A 12859-nucleotide genomic window follows, 5' to 3' on the forward strand; every position below is an offset into this window, starting at 1 on the left:
GCTGCTATGTTTACGGGTGTCAGGTATATTTATGTGTTTTTGCTTTCGCACAGCCCTCCTCACCGCTGTTTACTGTGTCACTCACTTACTGAGAGGACAGACAGATGCTCCACTTGACTGTCGCGTCTCTCACCATCTTGGTTTTTCACATAATGATATTATCCTATATCCTCGCATGTGATTGGCCACAATATGGTGGGATTGGAGCCCAACTGAGCCACTGTATGAGAGCTGAGCATCAAAAGGAAATTAAGTGAGGGTAGAAATGACTGAAAGATTATTAGGCTCTGTTTTGAGTTTTGTTCAAAAAAGAATGACTTCATATAGGAAAAAATAAATATCACCTTAAACTAGTTTTTAATCAAGCAGCAAGGCAGAACAAAGTCGGGCTGTATCAAGACACAGTGACTAAACTCCAATTCAACCAGACCCAGAACTGATCCGGAATTAAAATAGGACTACACCAGTTCAAAATCAGGACTACTTAGAACTTAACCAAAACCCAACCAGAATCAAAACTAGATGATAGTAGCACTAAAAATCATCATAGACCTGCACTACACTTATTTTTTAATTATACCAAAGTCCACTATTTAGATTGAGAAAAGTTTATATAATTATTTAGCCTTGTTGTGCAAACAAGCCTGCAGAACTTAATAAATATAGAATTTGAAAAGTAACAAATGGTATCTAAAAAGAAACACTAGGTACTGGATACATGTTCTGATGAGTTTTGGCAAACAACCATTTGACTAACATGTGTGTCTCACCTGCTCTTGTTCCATCTCTGTTCTTTCCTCATTCTCCATCTCCCTCTCTGCTCCTCTCTCTCCCTCTTTGTGCTGACAATCAAGCCAAACACCAACATCATCAAATATACAGTTGAAACCAGATATTTACACACTCTTCAGATAAAAACACAAACATTGTAACATCAAATCAGACTAAATGTTTATTTTTTTAGATTGATAAAAAACATTTGTTAACTTTTGTATTTTGTATTCAAAATTGAGCCACACTTATGGAGCTCCACAATCCTTTTCCTGGTGTTTTGGTTGACATCTCTTGATTTTCCCATGTCACAGAAACAGGCTCTGTGTTTTGCCTTATATGCATCCACAGCTGTGCCACCAATTTACTCACATGGACTCTACTAACCTATCAGAAGCTTCTTCAGCTCAGAATGGAATCGTCTGGAGTTTTCTTATTAATTAACAATAAACTTAGTGTACATGTACTCCTAAATTTGATGAAAGTGATTAAAATAGACCGCTCCCTCTTTTTATTTTGACATTTAACTAATTCAAAAGATATTTCAACATTTATTTATCTAAAACAAAACAGGTTTACTCTAAATTCATGTTTAACAGTGAATTTTTTTTAAAATGTTTTCTCCATAAAGTATATGTAAACATCAGTATATTCACTGGTTTATAAAACATCAGTATATTCACTGGTTTATAAAACATCAGTATATTCACTGGTTTCAACTGTGAATATACTGCTGTGTATTGAAATTCCTCTTGTTTTGCATAGACTGAAAAACATACAAAGCATAATATATAAAATAACATCTACCTGAGTTTTTTCTTTGAAAGAAGCTCCTTATGTCCATTTTTGTGTACATCAGTACACCATTGAAACCGATTTAGAGTTTGTTTAGCCGTGGAAATGTAAGCTAAGACTCTAAAAAATCAGCATTGTCGTTCGTCTTTTTATTTATCCATTTGTTGATTCACTTGAAGAGCAAGTAACGCAACCAAGTGATCAGTTTGATATCAATCTTTTGTGATACACCGTCATACGAATTCGTCAATACGAATGATTTGCTTTGGTACCTGGTCAAACTTAAGCTCTCCTCTGTAAACTCGCAGGCAGCAACTTCTCTCCCCTCACTCACATGTGTAAGTGCTGTTCTCAGTCGGCCCAAAATTCTGACTCTGCAGGAAATCCTTCTACCCTCTCCAATCTTAGAAGAGGTTTACAAGTTTGTGGACAAGGCTAAACGGGCCCAACACTCTAAAGGAAAAGAAAGACAACGCAGAAAATTTCACACCTTGCTTTCAAAAACACATACTCCTCGTTCTGAACCTACACAACTCAGAGAAGAAAACACACCTGAAGACAGTCAGGAGAAATGGGTAAAGAACTTTTCAGACCGGAGTCTCACTGAACCTGAAAAGAGAGTTTTAGCCAAAGCAAGGGGGTAAATTTGGCATGGACGGAAGGGACATGTCCCCACCAATAATTTGATCTCTTTGAGTAAAGAAATCAAACCTGATAGAAGGAAAAAAATGATCTGTCAGCGTCTCATTCACCCAGCGGTGCAGAAACAGTTAAATTACGTTCTCTACTGGAGTCCTACCTCATGTGACAAATATGGCCTATGTGATTGGCTGTGCCTTTCAGGGAGCTCTGTTTAGCTTTAGCAGCGGCAAGCCTGCGCTGCGAGGACCTGCGAGGAGGAGAGGAGGATGGCAGCAAAAAGGAAGAACCTGGATATAAGAAAGTATTTTTCAAAGAAACCTGTAAGTCACTTAAAGTCAAGTTCACTCATAAGATGTGTCCGTCATAATAACGTTACAGGCTATGCTAGGCCTTGGCCCACATCAGTCTAAAAGTGTATGTAACCATGAATAACGTATTTTGGACTAACTGCACAACAGGCAGCACTATTAGTTATCTCAGTCTCAGAGTAGCATTTCTAATTTTGATTGAAACTTTCAGAGAAAACGGCTGCTTTGAGCAAGCCAGGATATTAGTTTACAGAGGCTGTACCATGTACACCAGGTGAGACTGGACAATATAGATGTATGCCAGCAGTTTATCTCAGTTAACGAGAGGAGAAGGCATGTGTTTGGCTCCTTCACATAGTGAACATACAGTTGTTGTGTCCATGTCTGTTGCTGTAACAGTAGTTCATGTTTAGAATAAAAAAATGCCAGCTCACTGATTTGATAGTGTGTCTAAAATGTTGCATAATTTTGCTGAGAGATCTTTTACTTTGTGGTAATCTTAGATGAGTAGTTTTATTGACAAAAACCACCAGATCATTCAGTTTTCCATTAGTGCTAATGTATAAGACATGTTTGTGTACTATAACTGAAGTAATGTTGTTAAACCCTTAAAGTCATATTCTTTTATTGTCGTGACTGTATTTGAAGTTATTTTTTATTTTTGTACGATACCTGTTTTATATGGAATATGGCTGAAGTAAACTGAAGTCTAAAATACTTAGTCATTTGTTTAACAGTAATTTAACATTATATAATTCACAAATAAAACTATTAATTGTAATTTTAAATGGTTTAAAAGCATGTAGAATAACATATGTAGGCAAGTACAGTGGGGCAAAAAAGTATTTAGTCAGCCATCGATTGTGCAAGTTCCCCCACTTAAAATGATGACAGAGGTCAGTAATTTGCACCAGAGGTACACTTCAACTGTGAGAGACAGAATGTGAAAAAAAAAAATCCATGAATCCACATGGTAGGATTTGTAAAGAATTTATTCGTAAATTAGGGTGGAAAATAAGTATTTGGTCACCTCAAACAAGGAAAATCTCTGGCTCTCACAGACCTGTAACGTCTTCTGTAAGAAGCTTTTCTGTCCCCCACTCGTTACCTGTATGAATGGCACCTGTTTGAACTCATCATCTGTATAAAAGACACCTGTCCACAGCCTCAAACAGTCAGACTCCAAACTCCGCCATGGCCAAGACCAAAGAGCTTTCGAAGGACACCAGGAAAAGTATTGTAGACCTGCACCAGACTGGGAAGAGTGAATCTACAATAGGCAAGCAGCTTGGTGTGAAAAAATCAACTGTGGGAGCAATCATCAGAAAATGGAAGACATACAAGACCACTGATAATCTCCCTCGATCTGGGGCTCCACGCAAGATCTCATCCCGTGTGGTCAAAATGATCATGAGAACGGTGAGCAAAGATCCCAGAACCACACGGGGGGACCTGGTGAATGACCTGCAGAGAGCTGGGACCAAAGTAACAAAGGTCACCATCAGTAACACACTACAACGGCAGGGAATCAAATCCCGCAGTGCCAGACGTGTTCCGCTGCTGAAGCCAGTGCATGTCCAGGCCCGTCTGAAGTTTGCCAGAGAGCACATGGATGATACAGCAGAGGATTGGGAGAATGTCATGTGGTCAGATGAAACCAAAGTAGAACTTTTTGGTATAAACTCAACTCGTCGTGTTTGGAGGACGAAGAATACTGAGTTGCATCCCAAGAACACCATACCTACTGTGAAGCATGGGGGTGGAAACATCATGCTATGGGGCTGTTTTTCTGCCAAGGGGACAGGACGACTGATCCGTGTTAAGGACAGAATGAATGGGGCCATGTATCGTGAGATTTTGAGCCAAAACCTCCTTCCATCAGTGAGAACTTTGAAGATGAAACGAGGCTGGGTCTTCCAACATGACAATGATCCAAAACACACCGCCCGGGCAACAAAGGAGTGGCTCCGTAAGAAGCATTTGAAAGTCCTGGAGTGGCCTAGCCAGTCTCCAGACCTCAACCCCATAGAAAATCTGTGGCGGGAGTTGAAAGTCCGTGTTGCTCGGCGACAGCCCCAAAACATCACTGCTCTCGAGAAGATCTGCATGGAGGAATGGGCCAAAATACCAGCTACTGTGTGTGCAAACCTGGTAAAGACCTATAGTAAACGTTTGACCTCTGTTATTGCCAACAAAGGTTATGTTACAAAGTATTGAGTTGTATTTTTGTTATTGACCAAATACTTATTTTCCACCCTGATTTACGAATAAATTCTTTACAAATCCTACCATGTGGATTCATGGATTTATTTTTCACATTCTGTCTCTCACAGTTGAAGTGTACCTCTGGTGCAAATTACTGACCTCTGTCATCATTTTAGGTGGGGGAACATGCACAATCGGTGGCTGACTAAATACTTTTTTGCCCCACTGTATATTTCTCCTTTTATCACGAAGCCAAGGAAAAAATAGAAGAAAATAAAAGAAAAAGGGCAGGGTTTGGTGGTTGAATTATCCGTCCCCACCAATGCCAAAACTAAATCTACAACCTTGAGCCAAAGGACTCAATTTTGCCATTTCTCCACAACAGTTGCCCATAGTGGATGTCATCAGAGCCACAGAAACCACCATATGGATTAATAAATTATCACAGACAGAAGCAGAGCAAATCAGGATGAATGTCTCAGCCACTCTCTCAAGTGCCAAAGTCCCTCCGTCCAACCTCACAATACAGGAAAAGAAGGCCGTCACTTCCCCGAGCAAAGACCACATCATCACTATTTTACCAGCTGATGAGGGAGGATGCACCGTGGTCCTAAACACTACAATTACCACACAAAGATCACTACTCTCCTCAGTGACAACAATACCTATGGAGCCTTAAACCGAGACCCCACAAGCAGCTACAAAAAGAAAGTTATAGCTTGCCTCTACCTTGAAAAGGACAAAATGATTGACCGCCTTACATATCACCGCCTTTATCCAGGGGATGCTATTAACCCCGATTCTTTTGTCCCCATGATAGAACAGAGGACCTACGATCCATTGATTCATTGATTACTTTTAAAAAACAGCTAAAAACTTACCTTTTTAAAATTGCTTTTTGTTAACTTTGTTTGTTTTTTGTCTTTTAATCTGTTATATCTGTAAAGCACTTTGTGATGTCTATCTAGAAATGTGCTATATAAATAAAATTTTACTTTACTTACTAGAGAAATCAGACTCATAGCGTGTTAAAACATTTATATTTCTTTTTATTTAATCATCTTCCGGAAGACAGAGACCCCTGCACAGCCCAAACACCAGTTGCAGGATCTCTAACATTAGAATCATAAACAGTGTTATTTTCGTACTTTATACGTCACAGTTTCGATACAAACATTGTTTATATGGCAAAGTTTCTCTATTCTGTCTGGCTTCCTGTATTTATTATGCTGTACAGCTCTACACTTCCTGTTTGCAGTCTGGCTGAGCACTTAGTTTATGAGTCAAAAGTGGCCTTGCTTTACAAACCTTCATGATTAAAGAGAATAAAACAATATAATGAGAAAATAAGGATACTAAGGATAATAATTACATGACAATGCGATACCCTGCATTTACGGACTTCCTAAAATCCACAAGGAAGGTGTCCAACTCAGACCTATAGTCAGCAGCATAAACTCTGCCACTTCAAATCTCCCATTTTTAAGTAAGATCATTGAAAAAGCAGTTTCTCAACAGCTCAGTTACTTCTTAAAACAGAATAATTGCTACAATGCCTTCCAGTCAGGTTTTAGACAGAACCACAGCACTGAAACTGCTCTGACCAAAGTGTTTAATGACATATGTCTGAATACAGACAGTGGAAAAATGTCAGTCTTAGTTTTACTGGATCTCAGTGCAGCATTTGATACAGTTGACCACAACATATTACTCAAACGACTGGAGAACTGGACAGGTCTTTCAGGAACTGTACTAAACTGGTTCAAAACATACTTAGAAAACAGGAAATACTTTGTATCAATAGGTAACTTCACATCTGAGCAGACAAGTATCACATGTGGAGTTCCCCAAGGTTCCATCTTGGGACCCCTTCTGTTTAACATTTACATGCTCTCACTGGCACAGATTATAAAGAACAACAAAATAAACTACCACAGCTATGCAGATGACACACACATATATATCACAATGTCATCAGGAGACAGAGGCCCTGTACAGGCTCTTGGTAAATGCATTGAGGAAATTAATGACTGGTTGTGCCACAATTTTCTCCAGCTAAACAAAAACAAAACTGAGGTAATAGTCTTTGGCACCAAAGAAAAACGATTACAGGTCACCAGAGAACTTCAATCTATACACCTAAAAACCACAAACCAGGCGAGAAATTTGGGTGTAATGATGGATGCAGACCTAAACTTAGAAAAACACATTAAGACAATAACAAAGTCAGCTTACTATCACCTCAAGAATATATCAAGGATAAAAGATCTGATGTCTCACCAGGACCTGGAAAAACTAGTCCATGCATTCATCTTTAGTAGGCTTGATTACTTGTATGGTGTCTCTACTGTGTGGATTTGCTTATTCTTGTTCTTTAAGCTCATGTGCAGTGGTGACGGATGACCCACACTGGTCACAGATGTGCTTTTTGAACACACTGTGGAATAGTTCATGTATTTTTAATGCACTTGGTGTGTGGAAACCTCTCCCACATTCTTTGCAGTAGTTCATTTTGTCTCCAGTGTGTCTACGTTGATGTGGTTTTAGGTCCCGTTGATGATTGGAGGTTTTTCCACAAAAGTAACAGAGAAACGTTTTCCCACCACCACAGTGACAATAGGGTTGAGAACTGGATCCATCTGTGTTGCTCTGCTTCTAAACAATGACAGCGTAAGTGATCTCTACCAATGTCCAATTACGTTTTACTGTTTACATTAAAACACTCAGCTTACCGAGCGAAAATGATTCTTCATTTTCCAAAACAGTTCATTCAGAATAACTCCATAGGTTTACTGATCAGACTTGTTCCAAACAATCAGGTTAAAATTACAAGATAAAAAATCAATACTTCCTCACAGTAACTGCACTTGTAGAGTTACTTTCTGGTGTGGATCTGTTGATGTTTTTTCAGGTAATGTGGAGATTTAAAAGTCTTCTCACACCGGTCACATTTATAAGGTCTCTCCTCAGTGTGGGTAAACATGTGTATTTGTAATTGTGCATCGGTTGTAAAAAGTTTCCCACACTGATCACAGTAGGAAAGATCATTTCCAGTGTGAATGCGTAGGTGAATATTTCGGTACTTTTTTTCACTGAAAGTTTTTCCACAAAAGTCGCAGCTGTACGCCTTAATTCCAGAGTGGGTAACTAGATGCTTCTGTAAGTTTCGACTTTGACCAAAAGCTTTACCACACAAGTCACAGCTGTAAGGTTTAACTCCACTGTGGATGAGTTGGTGTTTTTTTAAGTCTCCAGCCCGGGTAAAAGACTTTCCACACAACTCACAGCTGTAAGGTTTAAATCCACTGTGGATGAGTTGGTGTTTTTTTAAGTCTCCAGCCCAGGCAAAAGACTTTCCACACAACTCACAGCTGTAAGGTTTAAATCCACTGTGGATGAGTTGGTGTTTTTCTAAGTCTCTGGCCCAGGTAAAAGATTTTCCACACATGTCACAGCTGTAAGGTTTAACTCCACTGTGGATGACTTGGTGTTTTTTTAAGCCTTCAGCCCGGGTAAAAGACTTTCCACACAAGTCACAGCTGTAAGATTTAACTCCACTGTGGATGACTTGGTGTTTTTTTAAGCCTTCAGCCCGGGTAAAAGACTTTCCGCAAAAGTCGCAGCTGTAAGATTTAACTCCACTGTGGACGACATGGTGTTTTTTTAAATCACCAGCCTGGGTAAAAGACTTTCCACACAAGTCACAGCTGTAAGATTTAACTCCACTGTGGATGAGTTGGTGTGTTTTTAAGTTTCTTTCCCGGGTAAACCACTTTCCACACAAGTCGCAGCTGTAAGGTTTAACTCCACTGTGGATGAGTTGGTGACTTTTTAAGGATCCAGCCTGGGTAAAAGACTTTCCACACAAGTCGCAGCTGTAAGGTTTAACTCCACTGTGGATGAGTTGGTGTCTTTTTATGGATCCAGCCTGGGTAAAAGACTTTCCACACAACTCACAGCTGTAAGATTTAACCCCACTGTGGATGATTCTGTGGTTTTTTAAGTCTACAGCCTGGGTAAAAGACTTTCCACAAAACTCACAGCTGAACGCTTTAACTCCACTGTGGATAAGTTGGTGTATTTTTAAGCCTCGAGCCCGGGTAAAAGACTTTCCACACAACTCACAGCTGTAAGGTTTAAATCCACTGTGGATGATTCTGTGGATTTTTAAGTTTCCAGCCTGCAGAAAAGATTTTCCACACAAGTCACAGCTGTAAGGCTTAAATCCACTGTGGATGTCTTGGTGTGTTTTTAAGTTTTGAGCCAGAGTAAAAGACTTTCCACACAAGTCACAGTTGTAAGGTTTAAATCCACTGTGGATGATTCTGTGTTTTTTTAAGTGTGCAGCCTGCACAAAAGATTTTCCACACAAGTCACAGCTGTAAGGTTTAACTCCACTGTGGATGACTTGGTGAGTTTTTAAGCTTCCAGCCTGGGTAAAAGACTTTCCACACAAGTCACAGCTGTAAGGTTTAACTCCACTGTGGATGACTTGGTGAGTTTTTAAGCTTCCAGCCTGGGTAAAAGACCTTCCACACTCATCACAGCTGTAGGTTTTCTCTCCCTTTCTTCTGTGAGGTTTGTCGGCCTCCTGAGAGCGCTGACTTCTCGCTCCATGTTGGTCCTGGAGTGACAGAGATACAAACAGAGGCAGTGAGTGAAATGCAGTCCTGGGGCCCGTTCTTCGTACGTCACTTACTACATCCAAGATCAAATGACACATCCAAGACCAAATCATCGCGCTAACTCTGAGCTCGCTAATCCGGTTCTCCGAACACACCTGCTGTTGACGATTAGTACAGCTGGATGAAGTAATGTGAGATCACTGGCTGGCACAGCTGCCCTGGGGCAGACTGACAGAAGCCAGGCTGCCATATCGCGCCATCGGCCCCTCTGGCCAACACCAGTAGGCGGTAGGGTAGATTTATCATATCACACTATATTACCCAATATTATATTACATTATATTATATTATAATATGTTATATTATATCCCCTTTCACATTAGAGCCACAACAGGACCCACTAGAACATGGGAACAAGTAAAAGTGAAATATAAGAATATTCTACAGAATGGTAATATTTATCACTTATATTGCTTTTCGTCTCTTGGAAAGAGACCCTGAAATAATCTGTTTGTTTGTTCATAACAGCAACCAAGAAAAGGGCAGAGCAAAAAAAGACAGGTGGTGGTCCTGCACCCCCTCGTCAACAAGTTGGTTAAGTAAATAATACCCTCACGGGAATATCGATATCTCTCTATGAGCACACTGTCGCGCTGAGCTAAAGGATCCTGTCTATCCCGCAATATACGCTGAATTCTGAGGACTCTCCTCATCAATCTTGCACCTTCCGCAATGGGTTGCTCGCGTAAACGAACAGGACATGGCTGCGACAGACTTCCCAAATCCACCTTCGCTTTTATAGCCGTGGTCTCTCATCTTGATTACACGAAGTAATTTGCAATTACTACTTTGAAATATGAATTACATCTGTAATAATCACATACATGTAATAGAATGTTAATAGTACATTTCCCTTTTTTAGGAAATGACCTGTATGTATCTGTGTGACATCAATAAAAGGATCAAGTGCTGCATTATCTTTAGTTACATTGATGTTATTTATTTATGGTGAAACAGTGGTGGAATATCGCTGTTGCTTTCGTATACATGAAGCGGACATACCTGCGTGGCCGCGATCTAATCCTGTTTACATAAAGTAAACCTGCTCCCGAGCAGGTTTACGCTTACGGCTCTGTTGCTATGACAGCAAGTCCCGGATGAGCTTCGGGGAACCGAACTATCCAAGCTCACGCGAAATCGTCAACAATCAAATCCAGCTAACTTACTTAGCGAGGTATGAAGAACGGGCCCCTGGAACAAACTGAAACTCCCTCCATTGGTGGAATCAAACATGTCAACAAACACCTTGTTTGTGTGTTACCATCACCTTCTGGTGATGGTGTCACATTACAATGATGTGGCACAATGAGAGGTACAATTAAAACTAGAAAAAATTGCATTTCCTGCGAAAATGCTGTGTGGATGCCTTACGCTGAAGATTTCTGCTGAAAAAAGCAGAAAAAGTTGAAAAAACAAAAAACATTGCCCTGAGCGAGATTCGAACCTGGCCTTTCTGATCTATAGGCGGCGTCTCACCTTACTGGACCAAACTGATTCTTACAAAGAAGAGGTGGAGAGACTGACAATTCTGGTGAAATTAGCAGAAGCTGCTTAGTATTGTGCTAATAAGAGGTGAAAAGGCTAAACATTTAGCAGAAAAGAGGTGAATCAGAAGAAGTTCTGCTGAAAAGAGGTAAAGAAGCAAAAAGATGAGTTGAAAAGAGGTGTAGAAGTGCTTGCTGAAGATGGCTGTATGTGTAATGACACACTGGAGAGTGTCAAGAAAGCAGAGCGCATGCAAGCAGGGAACATGTGTAGCAACTGTCACAGGTAGGATTCGAAACTCTGCCCCCGGGTCTCACGGCAGCTGCCCTACCCTCTGAGCCAAATGAGTTCTGGTCTCAAGCAAATATATGATGAGAGAGAAAATGTGCACTGTGGAGCAGAAGCTCAAATTAGCAGAAAAGAGGTGAAGAGGAAGAACTTTGTTGTGAAATGAGGTAAAGAAACTGAAATTTGTGCTTAAAACAAGTGAAAAAGCTGAACTCTGAAATCCTGCTAAAACAGTAGTAGAGGCTGATATTTTTCAGCTACTCACTGAGCCAAACTGGTTCTCACGTAACTGAAAAAAGGTGGAAAAGCTTAAAATTCTAATGAAAACAGCAGAAGAGGCTAAGTGCACTGTGGAGCAGGAGCTCTAATTAGCAGAAAAGAGGTGAAGAGGAATAATTTCTGCTGAAAAGAGGTAAAGAAGCAAAAAGCCGAGTTGAAAAGAAGTGTAGAAGCAGAAGTGCTTGCTGAAGATGGCTGTATGTGTAATGACACACTGGAGAGTGTCAAGAAAGCAGAGCGCATGCAAGCAGTGAACATGTGTAGCAGCTGTCACAGGTAGGATTCGAACCTCTGCCACCGGGTCTCACGACAGATGCCCTACCCTCTGAGCCAAATGAGTTCTGGTCACAAGCAAAGATATGATGAGAGGGAAAATGTGCACTGTGGAGCAGCAGCTCAAATTAGCAGAAAAGAGGTGAAGAGGAAGAACTTTGTTGTGAAATGAGGTAAAGAAACTGAAATTTGTGCTTAAAACAAGTGAAAAAGCTGAACTCTGAAATCCTGCTAAAACAGCAGAAGAGGCTGATATTTTTCAGCTACTCATTGAGCCAAACTGGTTCTCACGTAACTGAAAAAAGGTGGAAAAGCTTAAAATTCTAATGAAAACAGCAGAAGAGGCTGAGTGCACTGTGGAACAGAAGCTCAAATTAGCAGAAAAGAGGTGAAAACAGCAGAAGAGGGTGAGATTTGTGCTGATAAGAGGTGAAACTGCGGAACCAATCAGAGGTACTGCTTCTGTCTGCTTCATCAGGCTGTGTACTTGTATGTATTTCTGCCATAGACTGTTAACCAGAATCTGAGGTCCATATTAGAAAAGCTGCTAAAATCATTAAACTTTGCAGAATTGTAATAAATTATCAATATGAATTACCGGTCTGTGATAGTGTATAAATTTGTAGTTAAAAAAAAAACATGTGGGCCAAGGTGGAATCGAACCCACGACCTCTGGTCTGAAGAGCGGTGTCATTACCAATCGCGCCACCTCTAAGGGGGCGGGCGCTTTGAAAAAAAGGGTGATGAGGAGTCAGAATTAGATCGCGGTGAGACGCGAAAAACGCCGTTTTTTGGAGTTACAAAACGTCGTGTAACTCAAAAACTAGGTGGGATAGAAGCATAATTCTTGCACTGGGTGAATCAGCGGACTTTGGTGTACTTTGACTGCGATTTACATAGCTCTTTGTATCTCCGTCGCGGAGATATGACGAGAGAAGAAACGGCTTCATTTTCGGAATTTGAAAAATGAGAGGAGGACAGATTTCCACCCCTCAAACAAGTCTAACTCATCTCAGAACGGTAATAGGTGAGAAAATAATTCTTGAATTGTGAGTGTCAGGAGTGTCTGAAGATATACAGGGACAAGCCTCATGTCTTAACTTTGCTTCGTTAAGGAGATATGACGAT

General features: G+C 40.4%; 3 protein-coding genes across 11 annotated transcripts in view; 2 read left to right on the forward strand and 1 right to left on the reverse strand.

Moving 5' to 3' along the window:
- Positions 1-12859, forward strand: part of LOC146672777 (ribonuclease inhibitor-like) — a 176508-nt gene that overhangs the window by 7591 nt on the left and 156058 nt on the right. The window lies entirely within an intron of this gene.
- The window catches only part of LOC146672778 (uncharacterized), a 30689-nt gene that overhangs the window by 2671 nt on the left and 15159 nt on the right, over positions 1-12859 (forward strand). The gene's annotated exons all lie outside the window — the stretch shown is intronic.
- The window catches only part of LOC146672779 (uncharacterized), a 99726-nt gene continuing 92645 nt past the window's right edge, over positions 5779-12859 (reverse strand). For all 9 annotated transcript variants that reach the window (XM_085389127.1, XM_085389083.1, XM_085389135.1 and 6 more), the window contains one exon: positions 5779-9345. In XM_085389127.1, the coding sequence (XP_085245253.1) occupies positions 7597-9345 (1749 nt within the window). In that variant the 3' untranslated portion in view covers positions 5779-7596. The remainder of the gene's footprint in view (positions 9346-12859) is intronic.

The sequence above is a fragment of the Rhamphochromis longiceps genome, linkage group LG3 (genome assembly GCF_057381845.1).
Source record: "Rhamphochromis longiceps isolate RC_006_pf linkage group LG3, R_longiceps_female_GT1.1, whole genome shotgun sequence".
Classification (NCBI taxonomy): domain Eukaryota; kingdom Metazoa; phylum Chordata; class Actinopteri; order Cichliformes; family Cichlidae; genus Rhamphochromis; species Rhamphochromis longiceps.